Below are 16,661 nucleotides of genomic sequence, written 5' to 3'. Positions count from 1 at the left end.
AGAGGAGATGTTTAAGGAAAAAAAAAAGTAGAAACCCCCACCCCCGCCAGGTCAAACGTGGGTTATTAATAGTACTGCCTAATAGATCTTTAAAGCTCAGCCTCATGTGAGAGACAAGACTTTCTATAGTATACATATAGTATATAGTACACATAGTATAGTAGTATACATAGTATAGTATGTATGTACATAGTATAGTTATATGTATCATATTTCATGTAATGTAACTGTAACTGTAAACCCCGTTCCCCTTTTTCCTTTTTATTTTTATCCTCTTTCCTTACGAAACTATCTCCATGGATTTCCACCATCCATATACGCCATATGATATTCAATTACAATTTATGCAGGCCTTGTATACCTGCTTAGAAGATAGCAAGATTGCCGTATTTGAATCCCCTACTGGTAAGAACTGGGTTCTAAATTTTTTTTTATATATATATATCTGATATCTAATATATTACACAGGTACTGGAAAATCTCTAAGCTTAATTTGTGGTTCTTTGACCTGGCTTCGGGATCACAAGCGAAAGGCTTTCCAAGAAACCGTCGATGCAACATGTGGGTCCCCATGATGAAACATATGGCATATCAGCTGACCTTCCAGATGATGATGATGATGATGAGCCCCAATGGATGATAGAACATGCCAAACGGGAATCCAGGCGTGCCATTACCGAAAAGAGACAAGAATTCGAAGCCCGACTGGCCAAGATTCGACAAGAGGAAGAACGTTTGAAACTGGCCCAGGACAGCGCAGACCGACCCCGTAAGAAGCAGGTATGCATATATTCCCCGATGTACCCGGTACAATTTACATGAACGCCATACCAACTGGAAAATAGCGACTAGACGACTCGGTACCGGAGCCTGTCGATGATGATCAATTTGTTCTTGATGACTATGATAGCGACACAGACAATCAGAAAAAGCAGAATGACACTGCGAATTCCGACGGTCTATCTGCAAGCACTTTAGCCTTGCTGGAACGGTTTCAAGGGAAATTCTCGGCAAAGAAAGATAAAGAGGATGACGGAGACGATGAGATCAAGATCTTTTTCTGCTCAAGAACACATTCTCAGCTGAGCCAGTTCGCCGGTGAATTGCGACGAGTCACCTTCCCATCTAGTATACCGAGCGACCTCGACCCAGAGAGCAAAGATGATCTCCCCAAACTGGAAGAGCGTGTGAAACACGTGTCACTAGGGTCAAGAAAGAACCTATGCATCAATTCCAAAGTCCGAGCCTTGGAGAACAACACCGCAATTAACGAAAAGTGTTTGGATTTACAGCAACCCGGTATAGCAGCCGACAAGAAGTGTTCCTTCATCCCCTCCAAAGACGACGAGGCTCTGGCTCTTGAGTTCAGGGACCATACTTTGGCGACAGTCAAGGACATCGAAGACATTGCCCAGGTTGGGAAAAAGCTCGGCATATGTCCCTACTATGCATCTCGTCCAGTTATCAAACACAGCGAGGTTAGTTCCACTCGGGAACAGGTCTTAGACAACGTCAGCTTTAACTCAATACTAGATCGTCACACTTCCATATCCCCTGTTGTTACAAAGATCAGCTCGTGAGGCTCTCAATATCTCCGTCAAAGGTCATATTGTCATCATCGATGAAGCCCACAACCTCATGGATGCAATAGCTGGCATTCATTCGGTGACTGTCTCGCTAAGTCAACTGCAAACTGCCATCGGGCAGCTGACAGCGTATGCCCGCAAGTTCAAGAACAGATTAAAAGGGAAGAATAGGAACTATGTTGCCCAAGTCATCCGGTTGGTGAGCTCCATTGCCGAGCATATGAAGTCAATCTCTCAGCAAAAAGGTCCACTGGAAGGCTCGGTGCAAACGTCAGATCTCATGGCTGGAAAGGGAGTCGACCAGATCAACCCTTATAAACTCTCTAGATATCTGCAAGAGAGCAAACTCGCCCGGAAAGTTGACGGCTACCTTGAATCCTCGCAACCGCCACAACCTGGTCGGACCAAAGATAAGACAACAATGCCGGTTTTGTTTCATATTCAAAGCTTTCTTCTTCCTCTTATGAACCCTTCGGAAGAGGGGCGGCTCTTCTTTCAGAAAAGTCAAAACGATGTTTTGTTGAAATACATGCTTCTTGACCCTACGAACCACTTTCGGGAAATTGCCGAAGATGCGAGGGCCGTCATTTTAGCTGGTGGTACTATGTCCCCTGTAAGTACGGCTCATGTTCTGGCATTGTGGCTCTCTAATGCTCTCAACAGATGTCAGATTATGTGAATCATTTGTTTTCGTATCTGCCCCCAGAACGACTAGGGACATTTAGCTATGGCCACGTCATTCCGAAATCCAACTTGGTGGCGCAGTCCTTGACACAAGGGTTGATGGGGAACGAATTTGATTTTACCTATGAGGCACGAAATTCCGAAAAAATGGTATGTATTAAGCTCCGGACTTCGAAAAGTTTTCTTATTTACTTATCAACTAGATCACCGACCTTGGGCGCACGATAGCAACCCTCTGTCAAGTAATCCCAGACGGTGTCGTTGCATTCTTCCCCAGCTATGACTATCTCAGTCATGTTCTAAGTGTCTGGAAGAAGCCCATTCCCAACGGCAACGGCCAAAGCACTCTCAATCTACTGGAACGGAAGAAGAAGATTCTCTACGAATCTCGCGAAGCAGTGACAACTACAGACGATCTGCTGCGGGAGTATACCGAGGCCGTAGAATCAGGATCAGGAGCCTTGCTTCTGTCTATTGTGGGCGGCAAGTTGTCAGAAGGCATTAATTTCTCTGACAAGCTAGGGCGCGGCGTCTTTATCATCGGCCTGCCATTTCCCAATATCCGCAGCGCTATCTGGCAGGCCAAAATCCAGTACCTCGAGGAGAAGACCTACAAACAGGCTTCTGGATCCGAGCCGGAAAGGAAAGCAGCAGGTAAGGCAGCGGGCAAGGACTTTTACGAGAATTCGTGCATGCGAGCAGTGAACCAGTGCATTGGTCGAGCCATCAGGCATGTGAATGATTACGCTGCTATCATCATGATCGACCGCCGGTATGAATCACCACGAATTCAGCAAAAACTGCCTGGTTGGATTAGAGGGAGCTTGGTCCCAGCACCTCCCACACGGGCGGCTCAGATGACCGTGCAAAGACTTGCAAAATTCTTCGCTGAAAAGAAAGCGATAGCGCAATAGGCACTATGAATAAAAACATTATAAATAATACAGCATCATATTTTACACAAAATCCGTGCTCATTGGGCCTTAGGCACGCGTGGATGTACATACAACCTGGAAAAGCCCTAAGTTGTCAAAGACCGGCAGAATGGGAAAGGCGGTGTGTACTATATATGACATAAGTTCTGACAAAGCCAGGGCTAGGGTTCCACGATCACGGGACAAGCGAATTTGTTAGCGCACACTCTAAGCCTGGATTTCAACATCCTGTAGACGGAACGATCCCTTCAACGCCAAACATCAACGGTCTTGTCGAAACACCCCCGCCGACAAGATGCCTACCCGTTTCTCGAACACCCGGAAGCAGTGAGTCGACACCCTTTCCTGTGCCGTCTGAATCGAATTCTTTTCTCGTCGATCGCGACCAGAAGAGCCAAATTCGTCATAACCCGTCGCAATATCACACCAACATATCACTAACCTCTCATTCTCTCACAGCCGCGGCCATGTGTCTGCCGGTTACGGTCGTGTCGGCAAGCACCGCAAGTCCCCCGGTGGTCGCGGTATGGCCGGTGGTCAACACCACCACCGTACCAACATCGACAAGTTCCACCCTGGTTACTTCGGTAAGGTCGGTATGCGTTACTTCCACAAGACCAACCAGCAATTCTGGAAGCCCACCATCAACGTCGATAAGGTACGTTACATCTACATCTTGCGAGTCAATTCGATATGAAGAAGAAAATGTGGATTGGCCTGGATATGGAGATGCGCAAATGGCGGCAATATGAAAAGAGGAGGGAGGCCAATCGACAAGAATATGAACATCTACGGAATTTCATTGAGAAGGACAATTATCGCTGACTGCGACTCTTTTTTTTACAGCTCTGGTCCCTCGTTCCCGCTGAGCAGCGCGACGCCTACCTGAGCGGCCAGAAGACCGATGTCGCCCCCGTCATCGACCTCCTGCCCCTCGGCTACTCCAAGGTTCTTGGAAAGGGCCGTCTCCCCCAGATCCCCGTCGTCGTCCGTGCCCGCTACGTCAGCCGTGACGCCGAGGAGAAGATCAAGGCCGCCGGTGGTGTTGTTGAGCTCGTCGCATAAGCGTTGATTCGTCGAGAAATTTCTGGAGAAGGGCGGGTGAATAGGGGCAATTTGAAGCCCTAGCTGTGTTCGTTCGCCAGCATGGAGGACGATCGGAACTCAAAATGAGATCTGCCCGAACCGAAACTAAGTCGGTCCGGGCGGTCGAAAATAAAAAGGGTTTTTTTGTATGCAATCAGCATAGCATATGGCCTCCGAATGCCCTTACGATTTCATCAGTGTGTTAAACAAATACCATAAGGAGGATTTTTTTCAAAAGTTTGTGGTTCATGCGTGGCCATTGTCATGACCTCCCGGGGCCGGGTGTTCTGAATTATTGAGCCATGATCATGTAGGAGTACCGAGGCTGCCTTGTCGATCCATGAAAGGCTTTCCAACGTTATCGGAGGTTCGCTGCTAAAAGCTACAGTCATATTCGTAGATTTGAGATCTACCAATCCGACCGATTACGGTTGAAGAACTACGGAAGTGCTAGGTCTTGTCATATCACGTCTAGTTGCTTTTATATTGTAGAAATCGAAACGTTCTATCACCGTGGCCTGGTGCTCAGATCTTCGACTCTCGCACCGAACCTCGTCGACCCGCCTTATCAGGACCCGCAGCCAACGTCTCGCTGATAAACCGAACAGCCTCGTCGGCCATATTAGGAGTGACCTCATGGCCCGCCGTCTGATCAATGATATCTTCAAAGGATACCGCACCATCACCAAACCACCCATCGGACGAGACAGTCTGCTTGAACCAGTTGAGGAAAATTTCTCCGCGATGATAGGGAACAAGCTTGTCTTTTCCACCAGAGATATTCAAAATTCGTTTGCCACCCAGGGCACGAGTCAGCAGCGGCCGGAGTACCTGCTGCTCGCTTTCTGATGGCTGGGGCAATGGGCCTTCGCGCAAAGGACCAGTCGATGGCCCACAATCCACATGCTTCAGCATCATACCGGCAGGGTCATATCGGCTGACAGTCTCTAGGAAAGAAGTGGGCAGGGCTTCTGACCCAAAGACCTCAGCGCCAGGTGGGTCACTCTTGGTCCATGATGGCAGCTTCGACAGCCGTGCGCGGTCTGCCATCAGATTGATATAGTCCGGACAGCCGATGATGACAACCCCGGCGCTGACTCGAGGGTCGTGCAGTAGACAGCTCCATGCTGCGTGTCCGCCCAGTGACACTCCTAGAACTAGGTTCTCGGTGATGTTATGCTCACCATTGGGGAACGTGTAAGAGGGAAGGTAGTCCATGAGCAGTGATGTATCTCTTGCAGTACCCTCTAGCTATAGTTAGAATATTATATCAGGATGTACAAATTCTTTCACTCACGGAAGATGGAGAACATATCCTGGGCATGCCGAGGGTTCCCTTTTCTCCAGGTCTCATTGGCAAGAGGGTCGACCATCCGGGTGCCATGGTTTCGTTGGTCGAATGAGACAGCAATCAGGCCCTTGGCCGATGGTGTGTCCCGGTTTCTGGTGTTCCAATCGGTGATGGCAGAGTTCGCAATGTTCGTCATACGCTCCTGGGTGGCTAGTCTGGGGTGAAGAAGCCAGAGACATGCGACCTCCGAGGCCTCTTTGCGGAGCTCTTCCAGTCCAAAGACTGTTGATGAGATGCCAGCAATTGCATAGGCCTTCTGGGAAACAGCGGCCGGCATAGGCCTGCCTGAATCGTTGAATGGCTTTAACGGATCAGTCATGATGGTTGAGCAGATATGAAGTGAAATATGTTGAAGAGAGATAGTTTAAATGGTGGGGAGATAAAGGCGACTCGGGTATACTACGCAAAGCCGAGGCCTTATTATTAGCCTTGGGTATTTAGTATAGTTCCGAGATTATATTAGAGACTCTTATGGAGTACTCTATATTAGATTCTCTATCTTCTCTTCATCATTTCGAGTCAATCCTCTCTTTTTCAAAAAAAATAGATATATTTGAATTTCAGTGTGGTACTCCAATAACCTCAATTGATACATGGCCACTTTGTTTCATATATATATATATATATAGAAAAAAACAAAAACAAAATACCTTTTGGATCTAACTCAATTCAATTCAATATATCCCATTCTATACTTCATATACTCCATACTAAACACTAAAATAGTACATCAATACTCCACTAATAGGTGTAAACGTGCAGTGCCCCTTTTCCAAACTGACCGCCCACTTCTTCTCCAGTCGGAGAACAGCTAGGAACTCCACTGTAAACTAATGGTATGCTCCTTTTAATGTCAACACACGTTCTTTAGCCCCTGGATTTTCTTGATCGATCGGGATGACAAGGATTAATCTTCTTTGATTGAGTATGTAGGTAAAAAGTGGTTGACTCCGTGAACTACAGCTGATCATCTTGCATCAGCAGAATCAAAACATGTCGGCCTCTTCAGTTCACAAAGATGTGGAAACTGGCTCATTGAAGGTCGACACGAAGAAGCAAGAGTCCCTTTTAGCTTCCAACAAATCAAAATTAGCATCCCCGTTGCCCTCTCCTACCGAATCCAAGAAACCAGCTTCGATCAAGCAGACCCAGCCCACCCAACCCATCCAGCCCACGGACGATCATGAAACAGGTGGAATACTAGGCGACAAGGAAAATGCGCGTCCATCATCCTTGAAGCATGGCTCACCGAGGGGCAGGTCATCACTGAGCACGCGACCACCAAACCGGTCAGCCGAGGACCACCAACCATGGAGTCGCCATCAACGCCAGCCGTCTAACCCCGGAGTGTCTCCTCCATCCCGTGCCCCAAGTGTACAGTTCAGGGATACAGATACCGAGGCTCCTGACGCGTCCTATTCCCGGCCGCAATCTCGACCCGCCTCCCAACACGGCGACGATGATGATCAGGGTCCCAAAGGAAAGCAGTCGTTGTTTGGCAAACTGAAGCTACTCGCTAGTGCACCTAATTTTTCGTCACACTCACGATCTCCCAGCGGTGCGAGTACGGACTTCCGCTCGGCTCCAGGTGATATAGCTACCCCGGGGTCGGAAAGGGGGGAATTCCGCTTCCCAGAGCCCCTGGAAGAAGAGGGCAGCGAGATCGATGCCGACGCGGAAGAGAGTGGTGGCGAGCAACGTGATCCTCGTGAAAAGAGAAAAACACAACGGCGGCGGAAGCAGTGGGAGGAAGAAAATGGCTCCAACACCGCCCCTACAACACCCAAAACATCGCGCAGACCATCATTCCACTTCTCATCCTCGTTCGCACCTTTCGAGAACTATCGCACCAATCTCTTTCCCCGAAGAGCAAGCACTACAGACTTCGTACCTCAACAACGTGAAGGTGTTTCAGAAGATGAAGGCCGCGAAAGACTCAGCCAGCGGACGAGGAGCCGGCCATGGGCAAATACTCGGGTTGGTAGCTATACTGACCGGCACCCAGATGCCAATCCAGACGAACAACGGCCGAGCAACCTGAGGCGATTGACCGGGTTCGCCGGAGCGTCTGGAAACGACTGGAGACGCCATCGAACTGAGCGAGGCACAAGTGCCAGTGCTCAGCGATGGAAGCAAATCAAAGCTGGTCTGAAACTCATTGGGCAGCGAAGAAGGCCAGAAAACACAGTGGACAATAAGAAATCCGCAGAGTTGCTTGCTGAACTCGCTTCGGCCGTGCCTGCTGCGCTTATACTGGCCAGTGCGTTCCAACGAGATGAGCACGGTAGCAGAAGAATCCCGATTCTTTTGGAGCAATTGAAGGTTCGTGTGACGGACAGCCGGATTGATTCCCACTCCGGTGATCGTCATCTGGTCTTCCGAATCGAAATGGAGTACGGAAGTGGCATGACTCGCATGAAATGGATCATTTTCCGCACGCTAAGGGACTTTGCCAACCTGCATCTCAAGTATAAGCTTCATCTGGGAACTCAGAAGTACATTCAGCTACGCACGAGTGAGAACAGCCCAAGTCTCCCTCGATTCCCTAGAAGTGCCTTCCCCTACATGCGAGGTGTCCGAGGCCTCGAAAGTGAATTCGAGGACGAGGACGAAGAAGGCGGTTATGAGACTGGTGCGGAGGGGATGAGTGGAACAGAGAGGCCTCCGATGAAGAAAAAGCAGAGTCAACAACCACACCAGCGTCGACCCTCTGGCCCGCTTGTTCGCAGAAAGTCCAGCATCACCAATCAAGAAGGAGACTCAGCTGCAGGACCCTCATCCACCCACGAAGGTGTGCCAGGAAGGAAAGAAACATACCCTGGGAAGCAGCGAAAGAAGCTTGAGCTCTATCTGCAAAAGATGATTAGATTCTTGATCTTTAGGGCTGACAGCAATCGCCTGTGCAAATTCTTGGAACTATCTGCTCTCGGCGTCCGCCTGGCTGCAGAAGGCAGTTACCATGGCAAAGAAGGATTCTTGATTATCCAGTCTTCCAAGGGTCTTGATTTCCGAAAGGCGCTCACCCCAGCTATGGTCAAGAAGCGCCATTCGCCCAAGTGGTTTTTGGTCAGGCACAGTTATGTAGTCTGTGTGGACTCCCCCGAGGAAATGAATATCTATGATGTCTTCTTGGTGGACTCTCATTTCAAAGTTCAGACACCGAAGCTCAGTCTCCGCAAACAAAACCCCAAGGATCTTGCCAAATCTGCAAAGCAGTCTGCGAGACACCCTCAGCATCATACTCTCCGACTTGAGAACTCTGAACGCAAGCTCAAACTGCTGGCCCGGAATGAGCGTCAACTCCAACAGTTTGAAGACTCAATCCGCTTTATGGTTGCCAATACTCCGTGGATGCGCCCCAACCGGTTCGACAGTTTCGCGCCTGTGCGACAAAACTGCTTTGCGCAGTGGCTGGTTGATGCACGAGATCACATGTGGGTTGTCTCACGGGCAATCAACCAGGCAAAGGATGTCATTTATATCCATGACTGGTGGCTGAGTCCAGAGCTTTACATGCGTCGGCCTGCCGCCATCAGCCAGAAATGGCGATTGGACCGTCTCCTGCAACAGAAAGCTCGAGAAGGCGTCAAAGTGTTCGTGATCATGTATCGCAACATCAACTCCGCTATTCCCATTGACTCGGAGTATTCCAAGTTCTCTCTCCTTGATCTTCACCCCAATATCTTTGTTCAGCGATCCCCAAATCAGTTCCGACAAAATACTTTCTTCTGGGCCCACCACGAGAAGCTTTGTCTCATCGACCACACTATCGCATTTGTTGGAGGCATCGACCTGTGCTTTGGGCGTTGGGATACTCCTCAGCATCAGTTGACCGACGACAAGCCTACCGGCTTTGAAACTACCGATGGTCCCAAAGATGCGGATCATTGTCAACTCTGGCCGGGCAAGGACTACTCCAATCCTAGGATCCAAGATTTCTATGACCTGGATAAGCCGTATGAGGAGATGTATGATCGCAATGTTGTTCCCCGGATGCCGTGGCATGACATTTCTATGCATGTCGTGGGCCAGCCTGCTCGGGATCTTACTCGTCACTTCGTGCAACGCTGGAACTACATTCTTCGCCAGCGAAAGCCCACGCGGCCGACACCTTTCCTCTTGCCGCCGCCCGATTTCAATCCTGCTGATTTGGAAGCTTTGGGTCTTGATGGAACTTGTGAGGTACAAATTCTCCGTTCTAGTAGCATGTGGTCTACAGGAACACCCGATGTTGTCGAACACAGCATCATGAATGCTTACGTGAAGTTGATTGAGGAATCCGAGCATTTCGTCTACATCGAGAATCAGTTCTTCATCAGCACATGCGAGATTGAGGGCCGGAAAATCGAGAACCTCATTGGAGATGCCCTTGTTGAACGTATTGTCCGAGCTGCCAAAAACGAGGAAGCATGGCGTGCCGTCATTGTCATCCCATTGATGCCAGGTTTCCAGAACACCGTGGACAGTGAAGGTGGAACAAGTGTTCGCCTTATCATGCAGTGCCAATACCGCAGTATCTGCCGCGGAGAGACATCCATCTTCGGCCGCCTTCGTGCTCTTGGAATCGAGCCAGAGGATTATATCCAGTTCTACAGTCTTCGCACTTGGGGCAAGATTGGACCGCAAAAGGCACTTGTGACTGAGCAACTTTATATTCACGCCAAATGCATGGTCGTTGACGATCGCGCTGCTATCATTGGATCAGCAAACATCAACGAACGATCCATGTTGGGTTCGCGTGATTCAGAGGTTGCATCTGTCGTGCGAGACACGGATATGATCATGTCGAGCATGAATGGCAAGCCATATCTTGTTGGCCGATTCCCACATACCTTGCGTATGCGTCTGATGAGAGAACATCTCGGAATTGATGTCGACGAACTCATGGAACATGACTTTGCTACCGAGGAAGAGCTACGCAAGATCCAGGTCGCCGAGGGGAGTGAGCGCCCCGTTGACAACCGAGAGCGAAGAAATTCGGGGGCTTCGGCTATCGAACGGCAAGATGAGAGGGAGATGGTTGAACGTCGGCATCGTGTCCAGGATGAGTTCCTTTCTCGCTCCGAGGACATGTATAGCTTCAACCACGATGTCGATTGGGAGCAGGGTGCTAACCCTAACCTCAAATCGAACCGCAAGCTCACTACCGACCCTCGCGTCACTGAAAATCCCGATCACAGAAAAGACGTTGAAGGTGATGGCCCCGATCATCTGAAAGCCGCTGCTCGGGCTGGATTAGTAGTTGGTCGTGATTCAGATATAGAGGCCAATGGAAGAGAAGCACTGCTTTCACCCATCGCTCCTGAGGGGAGGGGTACTATTGAGCGACCGAGATCATCGCAGCAAAAGCCCCCTCGAACACCCTCGACCCGCAAGGACCGCATACCTGGGTCATCGAGTGAGACCAATGGCGACTCCGAGATCAATGCGAACACCACGTCACAAGGCCATGGAGTTAATGGGTCGTCGAGCCGCGAGTCCGAGACTGGCGGTACCGGGTTGAACATACCGAGAGAAGAAAACGGAACCGCTCAGCAGAAGCACCCGTCTGTTCCAGATCTCAAGCGTATCTTCATCGACAACGACTGCATGAGGGACCCGATCATCGATGGCTTCTACCTGGACACATGGCAAGCTGTTGCCGAGAAAAACACTAAAATTTACCGATCTGTGTTCCGTTGCATGCCCGACAGCGAGGTGAAAAACTGGAAGGAATACAAGGAGTATACCACATATGGTGAGCGCTTTGCAGAGATGCAGAGCCAACCGGGCAACAAGCCGTCCCAACCTCAACACAAACAAAGTGGCCCTCCACCCGGTGCTACGGTCAGCTCTCCTATGTCGATCGCTTCTCAGATGTCTTTCATCACCCCAAGGGCCGAAGGGGCGCAGGCAGACCCCAAGAGCCCCCTGACAATCGACGAGAAGGTCGGAACTGGGAACGAAGCCGGTCGTTCTCAGTCTGAGCAGCTAGCGAAGCAGGAAACATTATCGTCTATCGATGAGAAGGCCGCACTCAAGACGATATCGGATCCGAACTTGTTGGGCAAGCTTCCGAACGGGACCAGCGAAGACAATGGCGTCGTCGCCGGTGAGGATATCGAGAAGCCACGAATAGCCTCGGCTCATGTCGATTACTCTGAAGCCGTGAACCTGAACCTGAATTCGACCAGCCAGTCTCGGAGACGTAGACGCAGAGCTACAACGATTGGCTCGAAGCGTGACCCCCATGGCACAGATGAGTATTTGGACAAGGGCCGTGCGGAAGACCTCCTTAACCATACTCAAGGCCATCTCATCATGTGGCCTTATGACTGGTATGTCTCAACTTCGCTCCCATTGGACCTGAGGATAACCTGAGGGTATACTGACAAATTCAATTTACAGGCTCGAGAAAGAGGAACAAGGTGGAAACTGGCTCTATGCTTTGGATCAGATTTCTCCTCTGGAGATTTAGTAAGTTGTTCCTCTTGATTTCCTGAACACGATACTAACGGATTTATAGCAACTAATCTCGAATTGCTTTGCACTTGACGGCGTCTTGCTCTTGATTTGATCGTTTGCTCGTGTTTATCTACTTGGTATCTGCGTTGGCATTCTCGAGCGCCGCTATAGCGATTGATGCATTTTCATTTTTTTTAGACTTTCCTTGGTGGCTCTTCGCCTAGTCAACTTTTTATGTTGGCTGTGATTCATGGAATTAATATCCCCTCGCCCCTAAGAAGCGCAATATAAGTAATCAACCCTGTCCGAATACGGGGATACCTAGGTAGCTATATTCTTCTAATGTCTTTCTGTAAGATGTCCATGTAGTACATATGTTATTGATGAAATGGCTTGAATTTTGGTAAGAAAGACTTGAAGTAGCAGAAGAAATATCGAATCAATGATTATATATCTATGAAGAGGTAGGCTCCTCCGCAACGTAGTGCAGGTAAGCTCCCAGCAGCTTGGTTCCCTCAATGTAGTTTCTCTTGTCAAGCTTCTCGTTGACGGAGTGGGCAGCATCAGTCGAGCTTCCCATGGGGAGGAGCAAGACATTCTTGCCGGTGGCTTGCTCGAAGGTCAATGTGACAGGAATACTATCAATGATTAGCTGTGAAAATATTTTGCTGAATGGAAAAAGAAAGTTCATACCTTCCACCCTCGCGAGTCATATCAGGCTCAACTCCGAAGACCTGCTGAACAGCCTTGCCGGCAGCCGAGAAGTTCCAGTGCTTGGGGCTGGCAACCCACCACTTGCCATCATGCTGTAGCGAAACATCCATAGTGTTCTTGCTGTTCAGCTTGGCGAACTCAGCCTTGATGTGGTCGAAAACCAGCTTGTTCACATCGGCGCTCTCCATGTTGGGCACGGTACGGATGGAGAATTTACCAATGACCTTGGCGGGAATGACAGTCTTAGCACCAGGGGCCGAGTAAGCGCCCTCGACACCGTGGATGGACAGAGAGGGGTAACGCCATCTGGCCATCAGAGTACGCTCCTTGGTGGGGTGAATACCTGTCTCGGAACCCAACGACTCGTGGAGGTTATCCATAGTGTAGCTGATGTTTCCATATAGAGTCTGCTCCTCCTCGGTCAGGGGAGCCACCAGATCCATAAGACCCGGGATGAGGATGTTACCCTGCGAGTCAACCAGCTTGGACAAGACGTTAACCAGATCAGTCATGGGCTCGTGGGCAGAGCCACCAAAGACACCACTGTGCAGGTCTTGAGCAGGACCGGAAATGCTGATGGAGTAGTAGTTGCAGCCGCGCAGACCATAGGTGAGGCAGGGCTTCTCAGTGCCGAGCCAGTAGTTGTCAGAGATACAAACGGCGTCTGTATCTTTGAAGTACTTCTTGCTCTCGGCCTGAATGAAGTCATCAAGACCCTCGGATCCGTACTCCTCCATTCCCTCGAAGCAGCACAACAGGTTGACGGGGAACTCGATACCAGCCTTCCGGTGGGCATCGATGACATTGAGCCAGCCCAGAACGGGACCCTTGTCATCGGTAGAGCCACGGCCATACATCCGATCCTTCTCATCAATTGTCAACTCAAAGGGCTCGGTGGCCCAGCCGTCCTCCTTCAGAGCAGGTTGCACATCGTAGTGTCCGTAGACCAGAATGGTACGCTTGTTCTTATCGTTACCGTATCTCGCAACCACCACGGGTGGGAGCTCGAGGTGCTCCTTGCCAGGCTGCTTGCCCAATGGTCGTTGCTCGACCTCGGCTCCAAGAGCTGTGAGCTCGTCGGCGAGGAATTGGCCCATCTGGAAAGATTAGACCCTGTATTTGTATGTTTGCTGGGAAACTCACGCGGAACACATCCGGTCGGTTCTCATCTTGAGCCGAGACAGATGGGATCGCAACCGCCTTCCGTAGACCTTGACCAAAATCAGCGAGAACCTTGATGGGGGAGAAAAGCAGTATTACATACGCTCGATGAAATCGTTGGACGAGTCGTCGACCCTTTAACTGTTAGCTAAAGTCTCTTTCTGGGCAATAGCATACATACTGCTTGAAAAAAGGCTCCAACTGGGGTGCCATTTTGGAATCACTGATATGGCCGTAGAAGAAGCGACGAGAGGAGAGAGGTGAACGAATAGCTGGAGAAAATCGAGAAGAAAAAGGACCTTTGAAAGGGACACGACGGGGAAAGAGGGGCATTGCCGTCTTTGCCCTGAGGTAACCGGAGAGTCCAAAGGGTGACTTCTTATCACGTAATTTTTTTCGGTCCTATCACACAGAGAGGTTATAAGGTGACTATATATTAGCTGCGTTTAGACTGAGACATATATATATTTTGGGGGTATTTTTTATAGATTTATACGCTTATTATTTGGAATGTAGAAGATTTGGTATGAAATATATGGAATAAACAATGCTGAAGCTAGAATACATGGATTTTCTTTACAAAGTAGACCCTTGGGAGTTGGGATGCTCTATGCATCTCGTCCCCAAGCCTCCCGCCGCAGTTCGCGGTCCTCTCTGGCCATACGGCGCTTGGGACCCCATCGCGATTGCACGGCCTCCAAGATCCGGGCCTGGATCTCTCTCTTCTCTGGGCTTGCCTGGCAGACCATAGCAATAAAAACGGGCGAGCAGTCAAAACGTTTGGCGAGCTTGTTTCGGCTCCAGGTCATGGGATCATTCATGCGAAGATTGCGGATTTCTTCAATGTCTGAAGGGGTGAGGTGGTATTTTCTTTCGGGCATAGACTTGTAGACACCGGGAAGATCGTCGGCGTTGGGGGTCACGGTGGAAGAAAGGATGGATGCTTTCCGAACATCATCGGCAGGCAAGAATTTAGATGGGGTGTGGTAGGCATTTGGAGCACTGGATGGCGGGTTGTGGATAATGTGATCGTGACCCAGCGTAGATGGGTCAAACGAGGAGTCTGGTTTCACACGTAGTCGCTGCTTGGTTCGTCGGTATGAAGATTGGTTTCGGCGAAATCCTAGTGCCATAGAATCCGACAAGGAGGGAACAAGGAATGGCAATGTAAGAAATGGCCGCTTCGTCGCGGCAAGGAAGGTCGCCATTGCTCTGGTCAATTGGGAGGGGAAATTGATCAGAAACTGGAATAATAGAAAAGAAAATGTTAATAAAACTTCATAGATATTGTTTATAATGGTAAACTGACCTAAAGGTAAGACTGAACTTGGGGTTGAAGGACTGGACGTGTTGGCATCTCTCGCGCTTCGAACCCGAACTTTTTCCCCTGGTCTCGTGACCCCCCTTGGCCCGTATTTATAATACCGTATTAAAATGTATCCAGTACCCTCAATGTCCTACTCATCACAGCTCAAACAAAAGTACCGGATACAAAAAGTATCCCACGTTAGTACGGGGATCACCTGGTCTCGTGTCTCATGTCATCATTGAGACTCTTTTACTAACTTCCACTTTACTTTCTTAACCGTCGGATTTTGATAGTTCATCTTATCGCAATGTCGGACTCTACAGTTCAGACAGATCAGAAGCCAAAGACGGTTGGAGCGAGTACACGAGCCCCGAAGCCTGCTGGATTCACATGGGACAAGAATCAAATCGACACAGGCTGCATATCACCTGGAAGATCGCCCGAAGCCCTACAAACACCAAATGATTCGACCAAATACATGAGACACCCCTCGCCTGAAAGCTCATCGTATTTGCCGCCCCGTATACATTCCCCCGCATCTCAGATATTCGAACGAGATGTGCAGGAAGATATAGTGCCAGCACAGGCGTCGCCTTCAATACCCGCGCATATTCGGACCGAGAACTATATTCCACCTGTCCTGGAAGCATCCTCGGCCGCGATCACAGATGACCGCCTCGATCCAGATTCGGTCGAGATTGTCACGCATAGCCTACATCAGTCAGCGGGCGGTGCATCGGGGGAGCAATCGATGTCATCATCAGGCATCGATCATCTCTTGGGCCAGGCCGATGCAGATGAGCTCTCGTCCAGTTATGGAGCACTGGACACGACAGATGTACGTCGGCTGAGCTTTATTTCCTTTGCCGATGTTGTCAACGCCGAGCATGCAGAAACAAATGAAGCCCATCCTGGCGTAATATCTCGGGAGCGCCTAGGAGATCTCAATCAGTCCCCGTCTCCATTGCGCTCTCCACCTTCTTCGCATGGACTTGGCACTTCCCCGCCAACAAGCATTGCGACCTCCTTCAGAGGGTCTGATATGTCTCCCACTCGGTTCGCTACTGCCAGTACTACCCAAAGTCCAGTCTCTTCCAGTTTTGGGGGAGATCTTAATGTAGAAACTATGCGACAGGCTTTGAGAAAGACTGCCAGTGGAGACTTGGCCGTTACAAGCCAGGCCGTGAGTATCATAGGAGATGACCCGCTAGACCGTACGTTTTAGGTTTTAGCAGGTCAAACTGCTTCTGATTGGCGTTGGACAGTGAAGGGCTCGGAGCAGGATCTCGTTTTCTTCAAGCTATGGTATCTGCTTTATATCATGTGATATACCTCAATTTTACGGATGTGGATATCCCAGAAACAGAAAACGTTCAAGTCCTTGTGTAGAA

At 49.6% G+C, this 16,661-nt stretch overlaps 7 protein-coding genes across 7 annotated transcripts; 4 read left to right on the top strand and 3 right to left on the bottom strand.

Annotated features, from left to right (window-relative positions):
• Positions 1 to 552: 552 nt before the first annotated feature.
• On the top strand, positions 553 to 3,184 carry chl1 (DNA helicase; the record flags this gene model as incomplete). Its single annotated transcript, XM_056721894.1, has 5 exons — positions 553 to 780; positions 846 to 1,478; positions 1,534 to 2,199; positions 2,250 to 2,420; positions 2,474 to 3,184. 5 exons carry the CDS (start codon positions 553 to 555, stop codon positions 3,182 to 3,184), a joined length of 2,409 nt encoding a protein of 802 aa, XP_056578144.1.
• Positions 3,185 to 3,500: 316 nt separating this feature from the next.
• On the top strand, positions 3,501 to 4,270 carry N7517_004163 (60S ribosomal protein uL15; the record flags this gene model as incomplete). The annotated part of the gene is made up of 3 exons (XM_056721893.1): positions 3,501 to 3,532; positions 3,665 to 3,863; positions 4,052 to 4,270. The coding sequence occupies 3 exons, from the start codon at positions 3,501 to 3,503 to the stop codon at positions 4,268 to 4,270; spliced, it is 450 nt and encodes a 149-aa protein (XP_056578143.1).
• A 546-nt stretch (positions 4,271 to 4,816) lies between these two features.
• On the bottom strand, positions 4,817 to 5,961 carry N7517_004162 (uncharacterized protein; the record flags this gene model as incomplete). Its single annotated transcript, XM_056721892.1, has 2 exons — positions 4,817 to 5,538; positions 5,589 to 5,961. 2 exons carry the CDS (start codon positions 5,959 to 5,961, stop codon positions 4,817 to 4,819), a joined length of 1,095 nt encoding a protein of 364 aa, XP_056578142.1.
• Positions 5,962 to 6,635: 674 nt separating this feature from the next.
• pld3 (phospholipase D) lies at positions 6,636 to 12,154 on the top strand (the record flags this gene model as incomplete). Its single annotated transcript, XM_056721891.1, has 3 exons — positions 6,636 to 11,959; positions 12,030 to 12,098; positions 12,148 to 12,154. The coding sequence occupies 3 exons, from the start codon at positions 6,636 to 6,638 to the stop codon at positions 12,152 to 12,154; spliced, it is 5,400 nt and encodes a 1,799-aa protein (XP_056578141.1).
• A 382-nt stretch (positions 12,155 to 12,536) lies between these two features.
• N7517_004160 (M20 family dipeptidase) lies at positions 12,537 to 14,294 on the bottom strand (the record flags this gene model as incomplete). Its single annotated transcript, XM_056721890.1, has 5 exons — positions 12,537 to 12,724; positions 12,780 to 13,897; positions 13,944 to 14,011; positions 14,065 to 14,096; positions 14,143 to 14,294. The coding sequence occupies 5 exons, from the start codon at positions 14,292 to 14,294 to the stop codon at positions 12,541 to 12,543; spliced, it is 1,554 nt and encodes a 517-aa protein (XP_056578140.1). The 3' UTR covers positions 12,537 to 12,540.
• A 275-nt stretch (positions 14,295 to 14,569) lies between these two features.
• Positions 14,570 to 15,169, bottom strand: N7517_004159 (mitochondrial 54S ribosomal protein mL58; the record flags this gene model as incomplete). Its single annotated transcript, XM_056721889.1, has 1 exon — positions 14,570 to 15,169. The coding sequence occupies one exon, from the start codon at positions 15,167 to 15,169 to the stop codon at positions 14,570 to 14,572; it is 600 nt and encodes a 199-aa protein (XP_056578139.1).
• A 408-nt stretch (positions 15,170 to 15,577) lies between these two features.
• N7517_004158 (uncharacterized protein) lies at positions 15,578 to 16,495 on the top strand (the record flags this gene model as incomplete). The annotated part of the gene is made up of 1 exon (XM_056721888.1): positions 15,578 to 16,495. The coding sequence occupies one exon, from the start codon at positions 15,578 to 15,580 to the stop codon at positions 16,493 to 16,495; it is 918 nt and encodes a 305-aa protein (XP_056578138.1).
• Between the last annotated feature and the right edge of the window lie 166 nt (positions 16,496 to 16,661).

This window comes from Penicillium concentricum (genome assembly GCF_028827145.1).
Source record: "Penicillium concentricum strain IBT 3081 chromosome Unknown utg000002l_segment0_segment0, whole genome shotgun sequence".
In the NCBI taxonomy this organism is placed as follows: domain Eukaryota; kingdom Fungi; phylum Ascomycota; class Eurotiomycetes; order Eurotiales; family Aspergillaceae; genus Penicillium; species Penicillium concentricum.
Note: the sequence above shows the minus strand (reverse complement) of the source record. Positions and strands in the feature narration are given on the sequence as shown.